This window comes from Triticum aestivum, chromosome 4B, assembly GCF_018294505.1.
Source record: "Triticum aestivum cultivar Chinese Spring chromosome 4B, IWGSC CS RefSeq v2.1, whole genome shotgun sequence".
In the NCBI taxonomy this organism is placed as follows: domain Eukaryota; kingdom Viridiplantae; phylum Streptophyta; class Magnoliopsida; order Poales; family Poaceae; genus Triticum; species Triticum aestivum.
Window position 1 is genome coordinate 221,875,021 of NC_057804.1, and position 19,414 is coordinate 221,894,434.

The 19,414-nt window shown below is 45.2% G+C and overlaps 1 protein-coding gene and 1 long non-coding RNA gene across 3 annotated transcripts; both read right to left on the bottom strand.

Moving 5' to 3' along the window:
* Positions 1-6,967: 6,967 nt before the first annotated feature.
* Positions 6,968-18,702, bottom strand: LOC123091853 (uncharacterized). 2 transcript variants are annotated; one of them, XM_044513453.1, is made up of 8 exons: positions 18,486-18,702; positions 17,584-17,833; positions 15,937-16,008; positions 15,141-15,205; positions 7,993-8,149; positions 7,672-7,752; positions 7,507-7,596; positions 6,968-7,336 (listed from the first exon to the last, which is right to left on the bottom strand). In XM_044513453.1, the coding sequence occupies exons 2-8, from the start codon at positions 17,803-17,805 to the stop codon at positions 7,205-7,207; spliced, it is 819 nt and encodes a 272-aa protein (XP_044369388.1). In that variant the 5' UTR covers positions 17,806-17,833; positions 18,486-18,702; the 3' UTR covers positions 6,968-7,204. The 2 variants fall into 2 exon arrangements, with proteins under 2 accessions (XP_044369388.1, XP_044369390.1); XM_044513455.1 differs by lacking the exon at positions 18,486-18,702 and adding an exon at positions 18,105-18,315.
* Positions 8,815-15,123, bottom strand: LOC123091854 (uncharacterized). The gene is made up of 2 exons (XR_006443605.1): positions 10,564-15,123; positions 8,815-10,477 (listed from the first exon to the last, which is right to left on the bottom strand). It is a non-coding gene; the product is annotated as an uncharacterized lncRNA (long non-coding RNA).
* Positions 18,703-19,414: the final 712 nt, after the last annotated feature.

Genomic DNA, 19,414 nt, shown 5'->3' on the forward strand with positions numbered 1-19,414 from the left:
AGCTCAGTGAGGGCCTGATAGACATCAAGACAAAGATCAGTCGACCGATCGGCAGAGAAAACAGAAATAAATGTGACGAAAATACAATGGGAAGTGGAGCAGACATACCTTGTTTGGATCACTATGGCAGTCGAGTGGAGGAATCCTTCTGGCTCCGCGAGGGTTATCCTTGTTCCCAGTAACAGCGGCCATCCACCTTTCCAGAGTGGCATCGTCGACTGCTTCTGGGTTGACCCGAGTCACATCCTCAGTCCCGCAGTACAACCACATGCAATGGCTCCGGAACTGAAGAGGCTGGATACGACGCCTAAGAAAAACCTCCAGGAGATCCATACCCGTCACTCCCTCCCGAACCAACTGAACTACACGCTCCATCAGCATCTTCACGTCAGCTTTCTCCTCCGGAATCACCTTCAGAGAGGAGGGCTTGTTCACTCGGCCCATGGTGAACTGAGGGAGTCCACTCGACTGCCCCGGCGTCGACTGATCCTGGCAGTAGAACCAGGTCGACTGCCAGCCTCTGACTGACTCGGGAAATGTCATGGCTGGGAAGGTGCTCTTGTTCCTCATCTGGATCCCCAGACCCCCACACATTTGGACAACTCGGGTTTTTTCGTCGCCTGGGCTCGCCTTCTTCACGGTCTGAGAGCGACATGTGAATATGTGCTTGAACAAACCCCAATGCGGTCGACAACCCAGGAAACTGTCACACATGGACACAAACGCGGCAAGATAGGCGATAGAATTCGGGGTGAAGTCGTGGAGTTGCGCTCCAAAAAAGTTCAAGAAACCACGGAAGAAAATGCTCAGCGGCAAAGAAAATCCGCGGTCGACATGGGTAGCCAGAAGCACGCACTCACCCTCTTCCGGCTGGGGCTGCCACTCTTTCCCCGGAAGCCTCGCAGCTCCATGAGGGATCAGGCCCTCGTTGGCCATGTCGAGGAGATCCTTCTCCGTGATGGTCGACTAGATCCAATCTCCCTGGACCCAGCCTTTCGGTAGGCGAGATCTAGACGAAGACCTGCCACGACTGGTGGATCTCCCCTTCGCCTTCTCCGTCGCCAACGCCTTCTTCGCGCGTTCCAACACCGCCGTCTTCTCCTTGACCATGGCTGCCGGCGGGACGCGCGAGGAGAAGTTGTGCGGAGGCGAGAGCGAGCGCGTTGGGCGGAGACGAAGGGAACAGAGGGAGAATGCTGAGGCACTGTTCAAAAAACCCTCGTCGGGCGCATTTATAAGATCCCTTCCGACTGGATGACAGGTGGGCCCGGTCGATCTAATCATATCCTGAACAGTTACGCAGACGCGATACGTGGCGAAAAAAGCGGCGCGGGGATCGAGGCGTCTATGCCCTGTCCCGTCCGAACACCGCGGTCCGCCCTGCTTCGCGCGCTTCCCCAAATTTCGCATCCCGCGGAATCCGCGAACGGCAGATCGGTCTGCCAAACGCGGGATTTCCTGCGATCCGTCGCTCGAAAATCGGCGAAGTCCAAAAGATCACTCGACGAAGGAAAAGAATGGATCGAGTCGACTGAAGAAAAGTTGCTCACTATCAACAAAGAGATTTTTTCAAAACAACGAACGACCAGTACGCGAAGGCTAATCGGAAACAACATCAACTCCTTCATCACTCGAGCCTCAATCCATTCGGGGGCTAATGATGGAGTCATGTACCTAGGGTAGGGTCACAGACCTGATCTAAGTACCCTGCCCGAGGACACCCTTAGAAGAGATCACCTTCCAGTCGACCTACGAGGGTCTCACTCGACTGACTTGAAGGACTCGACCACGAAGACTCACTCGACCACCAGAAGGTCAAGAGGCACTTTGCACTGCAACGGCCTGTAATTAAGTAGACTTTATGATAGTAAAGACACTTTATGTGGGGCGTTACCAGTAACGCCCCGGACTTAATGTACCTTAAACCCTTCATTACGTGGGTTGGCTGGGGTCCTGGCGCACTCTATATAAGCCACCCCCCTCCACAGGCAGAAGGGTTCGGCACCTTGTAATCCATATACACATAATCCACTCGACCGCCTCCGGGCTCCGAGACGTAGGGCTTTTACTTCCTCCGAGAAGGGCCTGAACTCGTACATCTCTTGTGTTTACAACCTCTCCATAGCTAGGACCTTGCCTCTCCATACCTACCCCCCACTCTACCGTCAGACTTAGATCCACGACACCAGTCTCATGAACGAGGTCATGTAATGTCGGCCCGGGACGCTTCATCCAACAATAGCGCCGAATCAAAGTAAGACGTTGGTGGTAAGCAGTATGACTATTATAGCCCACAACTCTTTGTGTTCTACTCGTTCATAAAACATCTCCGCATAGACCTGGCTCGGATGCCACTGTTGGGAACGTAGTATTTCAAAAAAATGTTTGCGATCACGCAAGATCTATCTAGGAGATGAATAGAAACGAGAGGGGAGAGTGTGTCCACGTACCCTCGTAGACCAAAAGCGAAAGCGTTTTAGTAAAGCGGTTGATGTAGTCGAACTTCTTCACGATCCAACCAATCCAAGTACCGAGCATACGGCACCTCCGTGTTCAGCACACGTTCAGCTCAATGACGTCCCTCGTGCTCTTGATCCAGTTGAGGATGAGGGTGAGTTCCGTCAGCACGACGGTGTGGCGATGGTGATGATGATGCTATCGGCACAGGGCTTCCCCTAAGCACTACGGCAATATGATCGAGGTGTGTAACTGTGGAGGGGGGCATCGCACACGGCTAAGAGAAGACTTGGTGTGTTCTAGGGTGCCCCCTTGCCCCGTATATAAAGGAGGGAGGAGGAGGAGGCCGTCCCTAGAGGGGGCGCGCCAATGAGGGAGTCCTACTTGGACTCCCGGTCCAAGTAGGATTCGCCTCCCCCCTTTCCTATTCCAACTAGGAGAAGGAGGAAGGGGGAAGAGGGGAGAAGGAACGAGAGGGGGGCGCCGCCCCCTCCTAGTCCAATTCGGACTAGCCCATGGGGGGGGGCGCGGCCACCCCTTGTGGCCCTTCTCTCCTTTCCCCTAAAGCCCATTAAGGCCCAACTACTCCCCGGGGGGTTCCGTTAACCTCCCGGTACTCCGGAAAATACCTGAACTTGTCCGGAACCATTCTGATGTCCGAATATGGCCTTCCAATATATCAATATTTATGTCTAGACTATTTCAAGACTCCTCATCACGTCCGTGATCTCATCTGGGACTCCGAAAAAACTTCGGTCATCAAAGCACATAACTCATAATATAGATCGTCATCAAACGTTAAGCATACGGACCCTACGGGTTAGAGAACTATGTAGACATGATCGAGACACATCTCTAATCAATAACCAATAGCAGAACCTGGATGCTCATATTGGCTCCTACATATTCTACGAAGATCTTTATCGGTCAAACCGCATAACAACATACATTGTTCCCTTTGTCATCTATATGTTACTTGCCCCAGATTCGATCGTCGGTATCATCATACCTAGTTCAATCTCGTTACTGGCAAGTCTCTTTACTCGTTTCGTAATGCTTCATCCCATAACTAAACCATTAGTCACATTGTTTGCAAGGCTTATAGTGATGAGCATTACCAAGAGGGCCCAAAGATACCTCTCCGATACACAGAGTGACAAATCCTAATCTCGATTTATGCCAACCCAACAAACACCTTCTGAGACACATGTAGAGCATATTTATAATCACCCATTTTACGTTGTGACGTTTGATAGTATACAAGGTGTTCCTCTGGTATTCGGGATTTGCATAATCTCATAGTATGAGGAACATGTATAAGTCATGAAGAAAGCAGTAGCAATGAAACTGTAACGATCATAATGCTAAGCTAACGGATGGGTCATGTCCATCACATCATTCTCCTCTACGGTTAGGAAACATAACCATCTTTGATTAACGAGCTAGTCAAGTAGAGGCATACTAGGGACACTTTGTTTTGTCGATGTATTCACACATGTACTAAGTTTCCGGTTAATACAATTATAGCATGAATAATAAACATTTATCATGATATAAGGAAATATAAATAACAACTTTATTATTGCCTCTAGGGCATATTTCCTTCAACTAGGCGGACACTTTGAAGTTCCCTGTAGTCGACATAGCTGAAACTCCTAGTGGTTAAACTAAATCACACTGATCAAGGGAGCACCTTGCTCTCATACCAATTGAAAGTGCTAGTTATCGTCTAGAGGGGGTGAATGGGTATTTTTATGAATGTCTTTGAACATAGCTAATTCTTCAAAGACGTGGAAGCAAGATTTAAGCACGTCTAAGCTATACATGCAATTAGTATGCAGACAACATCATCAAAAAAGATAGGATGCAAACGAGGTAGCAGAATATGTAAATTAGATGCAGCACAAGAAGGCGCACTAAAGAATAGCTAGACTGAAGACAAAGCAAAGCATGATTACATAGAAATACTAAAAGTCTTTAGGCAAAGTCTTCGAACAGAAAGCAAGCAAAGCCTTCCCATCAAGTACAACAATAAATAGGGTGAAGTGATAGAACCAGTTACTCGACAAAGACACAGGATTTGTTGCACTAGTTCCAATTGTTGTGAGAATTGTATGTTTGGTTAGAGAGGCTGAGATTTAACTCAGAAGACCGAGTCTTCACCTTATTCTCCTTGAGCTAAGGTCACTTAGACCTCGCCCAATCAGTTGTGGTAAGTCTCCAAGGTAGACTTCTAAAACCTTCACAGACTCGTTCTTTGGCCTTTCACAATTGACTGCTAGAAGCTTAGAACATGGGCCTAACTGTATGTAAGATCATATTCTTCAAGTATAATAAGTCTTCGGTTCACGCAGAACAAATTATTTGATAATGCTCAATCACTTTGGCTCTTGGGTGTTTGAGTTTCCTCACTTAGGATTCTCTCAAATGCTTTGGAGGTTGGGTTGCTCTAGAATGACACTTGTCATGCAATAACTCGGAGCAGCCAACCAAATTATGGTGGGAGGGGGCTATTTATAGCTAGGGTAGCAACTCAAGGTGATATGACTGAAATGACCTTGGGCCATCAGCCAACTGACACGTGTCCTAGTGGGCTACAAGTAGAGCTGACTCAACCACTCGGAAGAGATTTCCAATGTCTTCACTCGAAGAAATAGGTTTGGGTTGAGCATCACGTCGAACTCATTCTTTGTTCACCTTGACCCCACTTAATAGTATGCTGGTTCATATGACTCAAATAAGAAGAAAATGAAACTACCAAAAAGACTAAGTCTTTGTGTTCCAAGTCTTCAAGCTAAGTCTTTGCAGGACACCGAAGTATTCAATGTCTTCGGACATTTTTAGGGGTCGTCTACGATGGTTAAACCAAATCTCCAGGGATTTTCTCTTGTGTTATCATGTGTAAACTCACAAACACAATAGTCCTTTAACCAAGTTTGTCCTCATTACACCAAAACCACAAAGGGGGCAGTAGATGCACTTACACAGTGGTGCGGGCTCCTCGCTCATTGGCTCTGAGTCGCTGCCCTCCGGAGAGCCCGGCAGGCCTGCCAGGTGGCCGCAAAGCCAGAGTGCTCCTTCCTCTGTTCGCTGAAGAGGCCGTCCCACAACGCTTTTCGAGGCCATGGCAGGTGTAGTGCAGAGAGCAGATCGGAGAGCGAAGGTGGGATGCGCCTCTTGCGGGCCCTGGCCACGTTTAAATAGCGAGTGGATGGACACCAGGCCAAGCGGCGAGGTGTTTAATGCCGGCCAATAGACAGAAGGACGGGTGGTCTCGCATGCGGGCATTGAAGTAGGTTGCTCGGCAATCGCACATGTTTAATGCGGGGAGGCAGACAGATGGGTGGCATTTGAATGTGGAGTAAGGGCTCATGCACCGATACATGGCGCATGCGGCGCTCTCGGCCGACGTGCCGCTTCAATGTCGGCTCTAGTGAGAGGTCGCATCCACTCTGGGCTGGCATGAATACGACGCCGACACTCTAGAGAGGACCATTTCGGGCAGGAAAGGCACGTGCAATGAAGAGGTCTTTAGGTGGGTCCGGGTTGTCAAAAGCGTGTGTGGCAGCGGTCCGGACACCCGCAAGCCCCCCCCCCCCCAGGCGTTTGCTTCTAGTTTGCAGGGTCTGCCTTGGAGATGCCCTTATCCTTGAAGTTTGTGCGCAAACACAGAGTTGTCCAATAGTTGTCTTCATATCTTTTGTTCTATGTTTTGTTACATCAAACCAATAGTCACACACTAAGTTGGAGGATTAAAACACTATGTTAAGCTAACATTGCATTGTAAAGTTCTTACATAGGGAGAAAAAACTCGATTAGCGACTTTTTACATTCATAAAACTAAATCAATGAAACTAAACCATTTGTCGCCACGACAATTGCGACAACAGCAAGATTGTGAGGATGTTGGAGAATGCTTGAACGGGGGCTAGTATGGTCTAGAATTCCACCTCAACAACCGGGTCCATGGTCAGCAATGTGTGGCCAGGTGCTAGTGTGGGGACATGTGGGGCTAGTATGGTCTAGAATTCCACCTCAACAACCGGATCCACGGTCAGCAATGTGTGGCCAGGTGCTAGTGTGGGGACATGTGCAGGCATGGAGACAAGCACTGGAAGAGGGTGGCTTGGAGTAGGGAAGAGGAGGGGAGGGGGGAGGCCCCGATAAATGGATTAGAATAGGGTAGTGTCTAGCGTTACTCCCTCTGTAAAGAAATATAAAGTGACTGAGACGCTCTTACATTTCTTTAGAGGGAGTACATATGAGCTGTCAGATTACTAAAGCGGGGAGTACACATGAGCTGTCTAGAATGGTGTTGGCCGTGCGATGCTACCCATAACTAGACTTGCGGGGCGTATAAAAAATACTGTGTTGGGTCGGTCACCTAGATGCACTAACCACTTGCAATTTCAAACGAACCTTCCTGGTTGAGCATCCAGCAGGTTACCCATATATCTTGCCCATCAAACCATTGCGCTTAGAGCACAAGACACGGGTTGCACCAAAATAGTAAAGGTAATAGATGTTAAATTTACATTAAATAATGCTTAAATTACATTCAGACACACAGGTTTAGTCACATTGCTCGAGACAAATAAAACTCTGACACCACACGAGGTTTTTACCTGGCCACAGGAAGGCTTCCTAGCATTCCTGAGGAGCCAGCACCAACAACAAAATATGCACCCAGACCTACATCTTCAAGCACGCATTGTGCCAGTACTTGTGGAACTACTGGGTCGTTTAGCTATTGCTGCTGCTGCTGTGGCTCATGCTGTGGGGTGGTTGGGGAGTCTGGAGCGATGGTAAACTGAAGGGCACGGCCCTGGGCTGATTGCAGGATGAATGCTACCTCTGCCGTGGCAATTGAGGCCGCTTCCTGCCAATAATTAAAAAACTGTAAGGTTAGATGCTTCTCAATGGTTAAGAGGATACAAAAACTAATACATGTAACGATTTCAACAAAAAGGTTCACATGAACTAATGGTGGGAGATATTCGCAAAAAAGAATTGGCGAGAGACACCATTGATATTGGATAAAAAAAATACCTCCCTTTGTCGCCGGCGATGCAAAATGCTGAAGATCCATGCCATTATATAGCATGGCAGCAGAAATCCAGCAGCTCGGAGAAGAAAAAGCTGCAAAACATCGGTTGAGAATTCATGTAATGAGATTAACAGGAAAAAAAAGGGAAATAAGACCATGTGACTCACAGAGAACATGGTAGAAGAGTCATCATCTCCTTCATTGTCCGAGATCGACAATGCATGCCTTAGAAGCAACAGGGCCATTAGCTGGGAAAAAATAGCAATTTTCAGATATTCTTCTCTTGAAAATACCAGAAATATGATAAAATGTCAAGGAAGCAGGCTGGAACAGAAAGATGCACTCGATTCTGAACTATTTGTAACCAACTAAAAGAACAGTTACTCAATCCATAAACCAAACTGTAGGTATGGACAATATCTAAAAGCACTGAACAGTAGGAAGTGTTGGAGGCTGGACAATAGAACCTGCAAATAGTAAATACTTACAATGAGTGCAGCAGAACGACAGAATGCAGCACCATTAGCATCAGTACCACCATATTCGTCGTACTCTGCTTCAAGAAGACGACGCTGTGCAGCTGCTACAGCAAGAATTCTTGGGTCGCGCATATCCAGAGGAGCTCCTGTAATGGTCCAATCCCCACTGCAAATCAATAGACCTGACTCAGATATGTTCGAATTTTTAATGCACTTGAATCTACTACACCTATAAAAGCACGAAGGGCGGAGATCCAAATCTATCATGTTCATCCATACAACAAATTCTACAGCCTAAGATCCTCGAATGTTTAACGCTAATTGCAATTAGCACGTAACTCCCGAATGCATGTCTCCCACTGCCCACCTTCAGTCAATAACTGCCGAATTGCAGAGCAGTATCCTCTTGAAATCTCTCGGTGCAGCTGTCCGTTCCATACACCCTATTTTACAACCAATTGCTTCATTCATTACTTCACACACCATGGCCCATGCTACGAGTTAACCGGATTCAACATTTGTGTACATCAAACCTCCAGTGGGTGCAGATTCGGGGTGTACTACTAAAAGAGTGAATGCATATTAGGTATCTGTAATAAGTTATTGCTCCTTTATATACATGAATTTCCAGCAGAAACTTGGTCGATCTTTTAGTTATGTATATTCTTGAAAATGTGTATCGATTTTTCTGTTGTCCTTACAATTTTATTGGTAGTTAGGTGCCTAAGTGCCTTAGGTCAGTGAAAGGAGAGCAAAGTGCCATTCAGATCATAGTTGTTCCAGGATATTTTTGCACTTGCACTTGGGTTAACAATTTGCTATGATTTTCAATTTTTGATAACTGGGCATACGCCCCTTAGAAATTTAGCCGGTAACTTTCTCCCTGTTACAATCATTTTATTTATCTTTACTTGGATTAGCAAGCAAAGCATAGATAATAATACACTTAATTTCTATCTCTAACTTGTTAACTACACCAAAGTCCTACATGTATGTCCTTCTGATATGTTCTCTCTATCACAATTGGGTACTCAAAGTTGTTAGAAAATATGCAATACCTGGTACAATATGAAGATAGCCCCTTATAGAAAAGAGAAAATACAACCCCCCCCCAAAAAAAAACTCATGGTGGATCAACAACACTGAGTTTTGAGAGATAGAAGCCGTGTTGTGCTGTAGCTTGGGCCTTCGTAAAGTTCGTAAAGAAGTCCAGCAACTCTAACTCGGAAGGCAAATACTGAAGAGCAACAACCTGAATGAAGCATCAACACCAATATGCTTGGTGAGCTCATGCTTCACAGGGTCGAGCGCAAAGCTGACAGCACTTGTACGACAATAATGCAGTCAGTGTAGTGACAGACACACCAAACTACTGAAGTAACCACCGGAACCAAGTAACCTCTGTTGTCAAAGGAGCCATAGCTCGCAACTCAGCCTCTGCACTCGAATGGAAAACTGCAGACTGTTTCTTCATAATGAGAGAACCATCAAGGAGAACACAATAAGCAGAAAGTGAACAGCGATTCGAGAGATCACTAGCCCACGTAGCATCCGATATCTGAAGTAGTAAGGAACTAGAGCGAGGAAAGAACAGACTCTGAGAAATCATGCCATGAAGATACTGTTGAACACGAAGAGGGTGACTAGTGAACCAAAGTAGGCACAAAAACAAACTGACTCAAAACATGAACAGGATAGGAGATACCCGAACGAGTGACAGCTAAATCAACAAGAGTCCCAACAAGATGACGATAAAGCGCCGGATTAGACAAGGGGTCACCATGAGAAGCACGGAGGTGAACATTGAGCTCCATGGGAGTCTCAACAGTGCGCTCATCAGTAAGAGCAGCACGAGCAAGATGCTGGGTATACTTTTCTTGGGAAATAAAAAAGGCGTCAGAGGTCGAAGAGACCCCAATCCCAAGAAAGTAGCGAAGAGAGCCAAGATCAGACATAAGAAACTGCTCACTGAGACGTGCCTTAACAAAGTCAATGTACTAGGTCGTCGCCAGTGATGATCATGTCATCAACATATAAAAGAAGAGTCCAACTACGAGGAGAAAGGTGGACAAACAGTCAGGATCATGAGCAGTCAGGATCAATGTACTAGGTTGTCGCCAGTGATGATCATGTCATCAACATATAAAAGAAGAGTCCAACCACGAGGTGAAAGGTGGACAAACAGTCAGGATCATGAGCGCTCGTCAATAAACCAGCGACAGTCACCACAGAGGCGAAACGCTCAAACCAAACACAAGGGACTTGCTTGCCATATAGAGAGCAACGAAGACGGCAGACCATGCCATCAGGAACAAAATACCTAGGTGGCGGCTGCATGTAAACCTCCGCACGCAAGTCACCATTAAGAAAAGCATTCTTAACATCAAGCTGAGATACAGACCAATGATGAATAGAAGCCACAACAAATAAGTGTGCAAACAGTGATCATATGGGCCACATGAGCGAAACTCTCATCGTAATCACGACCATGCTCCTGCAGAAAACCACGAGCCATAAGACAAGCTTTGTAGCACTCAAGAGAACAATTGGAGCGAGTCTTAACCTTGTAGACCCACTTACAAGCGATGAGACGAACATGAGGAAGAGAGAGAAGATCCCACGTGTCGGTCTGCACAAGAGCAGCAATCTCCTCTGCCATCACAAGTTGCCATTCAGGATGAACAAGAGCATCATGATACGAAGTCGGCTTAAGAACAGCAGCGCCAACACTAGAAAAAACAAGGCGGTCAACAGGCGAAAATGGGCAAGCACGTAGCCATAAGTAGGCTGAGACAAGGAAGATGGCACATCAAAAGTAGATTGCGCATCGGTAGAATCATCCACGACATGCGAATGGCGAGTATAATAGTGAGGAGAAGATGGAAGAATACGAGGATGAACCACCACGATAGACTCGGTGATGGAGGCCAGGAAGCCACTGACGAAGGTGCAGAATCCTGTGATAAGTGAGGTAAGGAAACCATAGGAGATGGCGTCGTTGGATCTGCAGCAGTCTGAGAAGTAGTAGTAGTGAGAAGGGTAAACAGGGGCTCCACCGGAGTGATAGGTGTCGGGAAAAGTGAGCAAGGAGATATCCTCCACTGAAAAGGTCGAGGAAGATGGACGCGGGTAGAAGGGGTGAGGCTCATTAAAAGTCACAACCCGAAAAATACGCATCCGACGACCGACGGGATCCAACAATGATAGCCCTTATGCTCATCATTGTATCCTAAGAAGACACACTCGATAGATTGAGCGGTCAGTTTGGTGCATTCGCGGGAGGCGGGAAGAACATAGCAAACACAAACAAAGCGTTGAATAATCAGGAGAACGATCAAAAAGACCCTCGAAAGGAATGCCACCGTGTAGAGCAGCAGACGGCTGAATATAGATGAGACAGGTAGAAGTGGAAACAAGCCCAAAGTTGAGGCAGAAGAGAGGTGGCAATCATCAATGCACGAGCAGTCTTAAGAAGATGACGATGCTTACGCTCAGCCACACCATTCTAAGACGGGCACGATGGACAGGGGACCTTGCCGGAAAGCCCCCGAGACAAATGCCACACATATGAATGCACATAAAGGCAACAAACTAGGTGTACTCCCTCCGTCCCATAATGTAAGACGTTTTTTTTACGCTAGTGTAGTGTCAAAAAACGTCTTACATTATGGGACGGAGGGAGTAGTTAGTATCATAAAAAAAACTGGGCAACAAGGGAGAGCAACAAAGCGGAGGATGAAGACATTGTACCCGTTTTTCTTTCCTTTTCTTTACAACTGAAATCAACTACTCAGGAACCGGCTCTGTTCCAGGACAGCGGAGCACACACCCGATGCAACAAAGAGGAAGTCCGCCAGACGGTGGAAGGAGCACGTGCAGCCGTAAGAGTCAGGTGTCGTTGACTTGCAATCCAAAGCCCACGGGACTGGGTGGACCGGCTAGATCCAGTTGGTCAGATCTGCAGCAACCAGGTCGGGCGGATCAGGCAACTACAAATGCAGCTTTCAAGGCGTTGACCAGAGCAGCCTTCAGGACAAGCGAATCAAGCGGGGTTACGCGGCGGGTAGCGACCAGGGCAAGTGATCTGGCAAGGAGGTTGTTTGACCAGGCGGCGGCAACCTTGACGACTGGATCGAAGAGGTGGCTCATGGATGAAGCATGGACCAGGGCGGAAAAAGACAGCAACCACCAGCCCAAGGAGAGGGGTGGCAGCGCAAGCAGCATCGACCAAGAGGAGCCGAAGACGCAAGAGGGGATCAGCACGACTTGTGCGTGCGAATAAAAATACCTAGGGCTCTAGTACCATGTTAGGAAATATGCAACTTGTATTTCCAGGTGGCCATAGGCCGATATATATACATGTACAGGTGTGATACAATATGCAAAAGGCCCCTTATAGAATGGAGAAAATACAAAGGGCACACGGCTAAATATAAATAACTCTAACAATTATCATATTACTATTTGTAAACATCTGAGATCCTATGCTAGCAGACAAGTTGGTATATATTTCTTCTAATTGCATATTCATGCTAGCAGAGTATCAAAGGCAGAACCAAGAGCAGTGTTCATGATGATCTCGAGTAATGCTTTGTCATGTGAAAGATCTAGGACGGTCGATATATCCTTTCAAAATTGCATCAATGTGGAAACATGGTGGGCACAATGAATATTTATTTAACTTGTCATGTTCTTAATTTCATGGGTAGTGCTTTGTTTATATATCCAATAGTACTGTGAATTTGATTGTAGACGTACAATTCACTTGATTGAACTGTGTGAAGGTAATTAATTTTCATACAGTTTAGAATCACACAAGATGATGCATCACCCCTCTTTTCATTACGCATGCTCAGGTCGTATATGTAGACTAAGAAAAAAGGTTGTGTGACAACATATGGCGAGGTTATGTGACAACATGGCGAGGTTGTTGCTCTGCATGTGATCGAGATGGTCGATCAGCGTGTGTAGCGGGCACGAAGACCTATTGCAAAAAAAATACCGAGTGGGAAACATGGGGGAAAATAGCACAAAACGGGACTTTATTAGAGTTAAATGAATAATCAAATATTTGATGAATGACATTTGAAATTACAGGTTTCATGTAAATGGTGGAGTACTACCAAGCTATATATGTGCTCCAAAGCTCCATGTTTCCGCTGGAGCACAACAAGTGGGATTCCGTTACACATTCGCCTTTTTGTATGTACTCCCTCGACGTTCCTTTAGTACTCCCTCCGTCCCAAAATAAGTGTCTCAACTTTGTACTAGCTCTAGTATAAATTTGTACTAAGCTCAAGACACTTATTTTAGGACGGAGGGAGTACAACTTTAGTACAAAGTAAAGTTGTACTAAAGGAGCGTCAATTAATTTAGATCGGTAGGAGTAACTCTTTTCCATGTTTCCGAGTGGGAAACATGGGGGAAACATGGGGGGAAAATAGCACAAAACGGGACTTTATTAGAGTTAAATGAATAATCAAATATTTGATGAATGACATTTGAAATTACAGGTTTCATGTAAATGGTGGAGTACTACCAAGCTATATATGTACTCCAAAGTAAAGTTGTACTAAAGGAGCGTCAATTAATTTAGATCGATAGGAGTAACTCTTTTCCATGTTTCCGAGTGGGAAACATGGGGGGGAAATAGCACAAAACGGGACTTTATTAGAGTTAAATGAATAATCAAATATTTGATGAATGACATTTGAAATTACAGGTTTCATGTAAATGGTGGAGTACTACCAAGCTATATATGTACTCCAAAGCTCCATGTTTCCGCTGGAGCACAAGTGGGATTCCGTTACACATTCGCCTTTTTGTATGTACTCCCTCGACGTTCCTTTAGTACTCCCTCCGTCCCAAAATAAGTGTCTCAACTTTGTACTAGCTCTAGTATAAATTTGTACTAAGCTCAAGACACTTATTTTAGGACGGAGGGAGTACAACTTTAGTACAAAGTAAAGTTGTACTAAAGGAGCGTCAATTAATTTAGATCGGAAGGAGTAACTCTTTTCCTAGCCTGATTAGGGAATGACTCTAGCAAAAACAAGGCCTTCTATTTTACTCACATGTATGCACAATTCTTTTGGTACAATGCTACTTGTTGTAATCCAAATATGTCATAAATTTACCTGAGAATTTCCCAGAGTAAGGCTCTGTACTTTGAACTTTGAACTCAACCCACAACCAACAAAACAAGCTATTTGTCTATAGTAAACTCACATGACTTGACATCTATTACCTCCGTCCCAAATTACTTGTCTTTGTCTAGATATGGATGTTTTTGTTTGTTTTTCTTTTTTGCGGGGAAAAAAATATCTGTATCTAGACAAAGACAAGTAATTTGGTACGGATGTATCTAACACTAAAACGTTTCTAGAAACATCCGTAGCTAGACAAATCTAAGACAACCTTTTTAGGACGGAGGGAGTACAATTATGTCGAGTTGTTGAACCAATTTGTTGGACTATATAGGTTACCTTCTCCTTGGGAATCTTAATGCAGTTCCTTCTACTCCCTCCGTTCCTAAATATTTGTCTTTCTAGAGATTTCAACAAGTGATATATGTAGCAGTAGTTGTTAGAAAAAGCATTCCTGTCTTCTGCTCAAGAAAAGACAATCCATCCGGTTGGGTTAACTTCGGTTTTTCTACAAAATATTGCTAATTACCGGTTCTAAAATAGTTTCATTTCCTGTTGCAGTGTTCAGGGTTATCAAGCAGGGGTTAGCCGTTTGCTTCAAGCTGCTTCAGAGGACATCGCCGCGTGTTTGAGCCATGCCCATGTCTTCCACAATGCATGATTGGTACAGCAGGATGTGCCCTGTTTTGCAGGCGCTTGCTGTCGATTCCTTCCGCTATATAGACTAAGACCATACATGATGCATGGTTTTTGTGAGGCGATGGACATTCTTTTGTATGCAACTAGAAACACTTCAAATGCTATCGTTGTTTGACGGACTTCCCCAGACTGTTGAGTTATGTTAGTTTTAATTGTATTTGATACCACAATTCCACTGAACAAAATCTTTTGGTTTAATCTCTGCAAAGATGGGTTTTATGCTATGGAGAAAGTGAAAAACTACTAGCACCAGCCATAATAAGGTTTTTGTGCATTAATTGAACAAAAGGCAGTATCTGAAAATAAACTTGCCTTATATCTATGCTGGTCTCATCTGGTTGAACACGTGGTGGTGCTGTGTACCCAGGCTTATATTGCTGCAGGGTACCATCAGAGCTTCAAATTAGTAAACAGGGATAGCAAGGGCACCATAAATGTGCACACTGGACAAATCAACGAGTATCCTACCAGAATATAACCATATCTGAAACATTTGAATCCATGAAAACAGCATCGAATTTCTCATTCTCTTAATGATTTCTTATTATCTACCATGGTAATTACCGGCAAAATTTAGGAAATACAGAATAAAAGATGATCTGGAAGAACAACATACGGACACTATATGAGAAAACTAGAAATGGAGCAGTTAAGTACCCCCAGCAAATCTTTTTTTTATTGCATGTCCACCTCATCGAACTTAAGAAAATCGAAGAAGAAAAAATAACTTCGCCCCTCCAGACAACAATCATTCATGGCAGTAATTCCTCCAGGTAGACAATACAGCAACTGCACATACTCATGCATGAGCAAATGAGACAGCATTTCTGGGTGGTGGCACATAAAGGCATAAAGCTCCATGGAGTGAGGCTTTCATGTGAGCATAACATAAGGCACACAACATGAAATGCTAAGTGGTGTCGCAGGGAAATTCTGGTGGAACTACTGTGACGCATGAAGTCAACAGGTCACAACACACGGAAAAAATTTAAGTGGGAAAACTGGGGTTGCCGTTCTGGATTGTGTGTAGATTAACATACTATTCAAAATTTGGATCAATACAAAGATGAAACATGTACAATTGGTGTGAAATGAGAAAAATACTAACCTCATGGCAAATTTCACATGTAATGTCTCCTTTCTCATTGCACCAGCGTTGCACACACGCTCTATGAGCATACTGTACATGAGAAATAGAACTGTCAACTAGATACTGCATAATTTGATAGATCAAACATACAAACATTTATATGATTTACAAGGATGAAAGTAGAACATAGATAGCTCAAGGTAAGGGCACGTACAATGGTTGATAAGATAGTCTTATCTTAAGTTTTGCATGTAATTTAGAGATGACAAAAAAACATGTCTACAATGGGTCATCTCTTAGCCTTATCTTCAATAACTAGTTATTCCTAAAAACATGGTGAGGCATATTATGCTAAGAGATCATCTCTTGTCTTTTCTTAAATAAGAGAAGTCAAGCCTTTTCTTATGGGTTCTCTCTCCTCCACCTCATCATTTATCCTACGTGGCAGTCCTAAGATAGTACCATTGTACATGCCCTAAGTTTTACATATATGATGTGCGTCTCCGCAAGCACAATAGGACAACATGCATACACGATTCATGTAACGGGATTCAGTTGACATACATAAGCAACACAAAAGATAAAGATGTAGGATCAGCAGTTCCAATGTCAATAAATCATCATTACAATAGATCTAAAAAGATTGAACTTGATAAATGACCCATAAACTGAACCAGAAAACACAGGGTTAAATTACTGGTGAGGCAATGATACGAAACAATGAAACATGTGGATGCAAAATCAACCACACAACTCGATGCTGCAAATATGTGAATGATCTGAAAGATCATGAGAACTAACGAAGATGCACTAGGTTGTAGGTATTATTGAGGCCAAGCCAGATAATTTCAGTAGCCTTTAACGCTCCCACTAGAAGAAGATATGCAGCATTAAGACTTAGAATAATTTAAGTGAAACAATCATGCTTTATTCTTGGTGTAGATTGTACGAATTTTGGCCAGCAAAACTATCATATATCTCATTGTCGCATGCTGCTTGGGAAGTTAGCGCCAAGGTAGCATCGGAACGACATAGTGGCAATACAAGCTTTGCATTGTTCGTCTCTTTTTACTCTACATACAGTACAGAAGATGAACATAGCTAGTCCCTTAATGATGTAAAACGGATTTTAAAGCTCCTTTATTCAAAGCCCGACAATGTTATAAACTTCACTGTCATGTAAGTTTCTCCATACAAGATCAAAGTCAGTTCTTTGTTAAGAAATAGATGGCAGGTCATCCAACTTGACCATGGCATGGCGCACCTTAGAGGAACATAAATGACATGACCCAACTGGACATAATTATAGGATGAGTCAAAACTTTTGATACATAGCGTTTTTCCAGTTAGTGTCCTTTAAAGGTGGATCCTTCCACTAAACTATTGCTGCCATATGGAAGAAAAAGAAAATACAAACATGATACTATCCTAAATATACACACAATCGGCTACTGCCTAGTAAATTTGAAACATATCGGAGCATACTTATAAACTATACCACATGTCAAAGGAAATGGCTGACACATGCTGAAATAAAGCACAAAAACTAAGGACCCCCACCATATGTGCAGTGCACAAACAACAAAACGCCTAGCAGTTTTCAGCCTTCCAGGAACATGAGAATCATATGCGAGATTTGAGAATAAGATTGGAGAGGACCCAAACCTTCAGACTGCCGTTGCACGTACACGGCTTCTCGAGATTCTTGATACTGTCCTCTTCCTGGCATATGCGGCACTCTGCAGCCTGGATGAGTGGCTCATCCTCGCCACCATCCTCCGCCATATCAACAACAGCCACCGACACAGCCTCAGATGGCTTCTCAGCAACGCCATCATCCTTGGTGTTCGCAAAACCGTCCACATTCACCACCACATGGTCCCCCATCCAAAACTCCCCTCAACAAATCGAACTCCTGTAACAAATGATCGCAACAATCGCAAGACGTTCAGATACTAGCAGAGACACAGTTGCAGGCCATAAAGCATGTATTGAAGTGACGGAACAGATAACAGTGACCAATATAGGGTGCAGCGGCGGTGATCAGTGCCTAAAAATGGAGAAAACAAGATGCGAATGGTACAGAAATCCCTCTTAAAAATCAACGGGTATACTCAAAATCAGGCAACTAGAGAGCACCATGTAAACCCTATCTCTGGCTGGCGTCTATACTGTTGCATTCTCACCTAACTCTGTCTGCCAAATCCAGGCCCTGACTACCAACCAAGTTCACGCACACCACACGATTCGACACGGCGGTGGAGAGCAATCCGATTTCCGGTGGACTGCACGAAGAAGGAAGGTGAAGGCGCGAGCGAACCGGAGCCCCCGCCAAGAGAGGGGGACATTCGCAGCGGACGGCTCGTCTGCCAGCAGGAGAGGTCGCCGGCTTCCACCAGCCCCCAACCCACACATCCACAACTACAACCACTAAATCAACCGCCGTGGCAGGTGAGGAGGGAGAGATGCCCCACACGCCGAATCGCCACCGGTCCCCCGGTGCAGCCGCAGATTTCGCACCGGAGCTAGAGAAAGGGGGGAAGGGATCGGAGGAGCAGGGCACGCACCTTGCCGGCGGCGGCGGCGTCGTCGAGGATGACCGTTCTCCTCTCTTGGTCCGGTGGGCTGAGTCTAGAGACGTCCTCCTCCTCTCGATGTCCAATTCGTTGGCTTCGGTCTGGTCGTCTAATCAACACGCGATTTCGCTCTCTTGGTTTTGCTGGTTCGCGAGGAAAGGGAAGAAAGAGTCAAGAGAAGGAAGCTGGTGGTAAGAGGGAGTAAAATATAGGAGTACTTAAATAATAAATTGATATTATATTACTATAAAATATTACGACACGATTGGCCGACGCGGTGGTCGAGGAGGGTAGGGACGCGCTCGCAACGGTCAAATATGGCGCGCCCATCGGCTACACGGACATCTCGCCGCCGTCTCGACGTCGGTCGTTATATGTCCGATGCTGATCCCACGTCTTGCTCCGGACCTTCTGGACGGGGCGACCGCTTTGCTGCCTATACTAATGGAAGTAGAAAATTTTCATATGTTCTTAGAGCAACTCCATCGCACCGATTCAAGCGGACGCATATTTTATTATTTTTAATTCGTTTGAGTTGGCTGTCCGCTCACCGTACGTGTGTAGGACTGATGCATCCAGCCAGCCTACCCAATTCTCGTCCACGTAGAAAACAGTTTAAACTTAAAAAGGCCCTCGATAAAAGATCGTGCCATCGCTTAGAGTTGATGCCGGCGGCCAGTACCGGCGGCAGACATACATGCCAAATTCCAAAAAACACCGCACAGTTTAAGTTGGCGCACTTGCAAGCGGCGGACACGTATGCCAGCACAAAAAAGATGGGAGTTCAACCACGCCATCTTGGTCTTGGTCATGCCAGCATACAAAAAAGATAGCGCTCTTCACCGTAGATTAATCATCAAGTTTGAGCATGTCGGCCTGCATCTTCTCAAAACAAGGCTTCTTTCTCGGGAACACCGTGT

Excerpts from the sequence above, each read along its gene's own strand:
- LOC123091853 (XM_044513453.1), bottom strand. The coding sequence starts at position 17,805 with ATGGGGGACCATGTGGTGGTGAATGTGGACGGTTTTGCGAACACCAAG. Across the intron at positions 16,009-17,583 it reads CGTGCAACGGCAGTCTGAAG|TATGCTCATAGAGCGTGTGT; the intron begins GTTTGGGTCCTC and ends TCTCATGTACAG. Across the intron at positions 7,597-7,671 it reads ACTCTTCTACCATGTTCTCT|CTTTTTCTTCTCCGAGCTGC; the intron begins GTGAGTCACATG and ends GATGTTTTGCAG.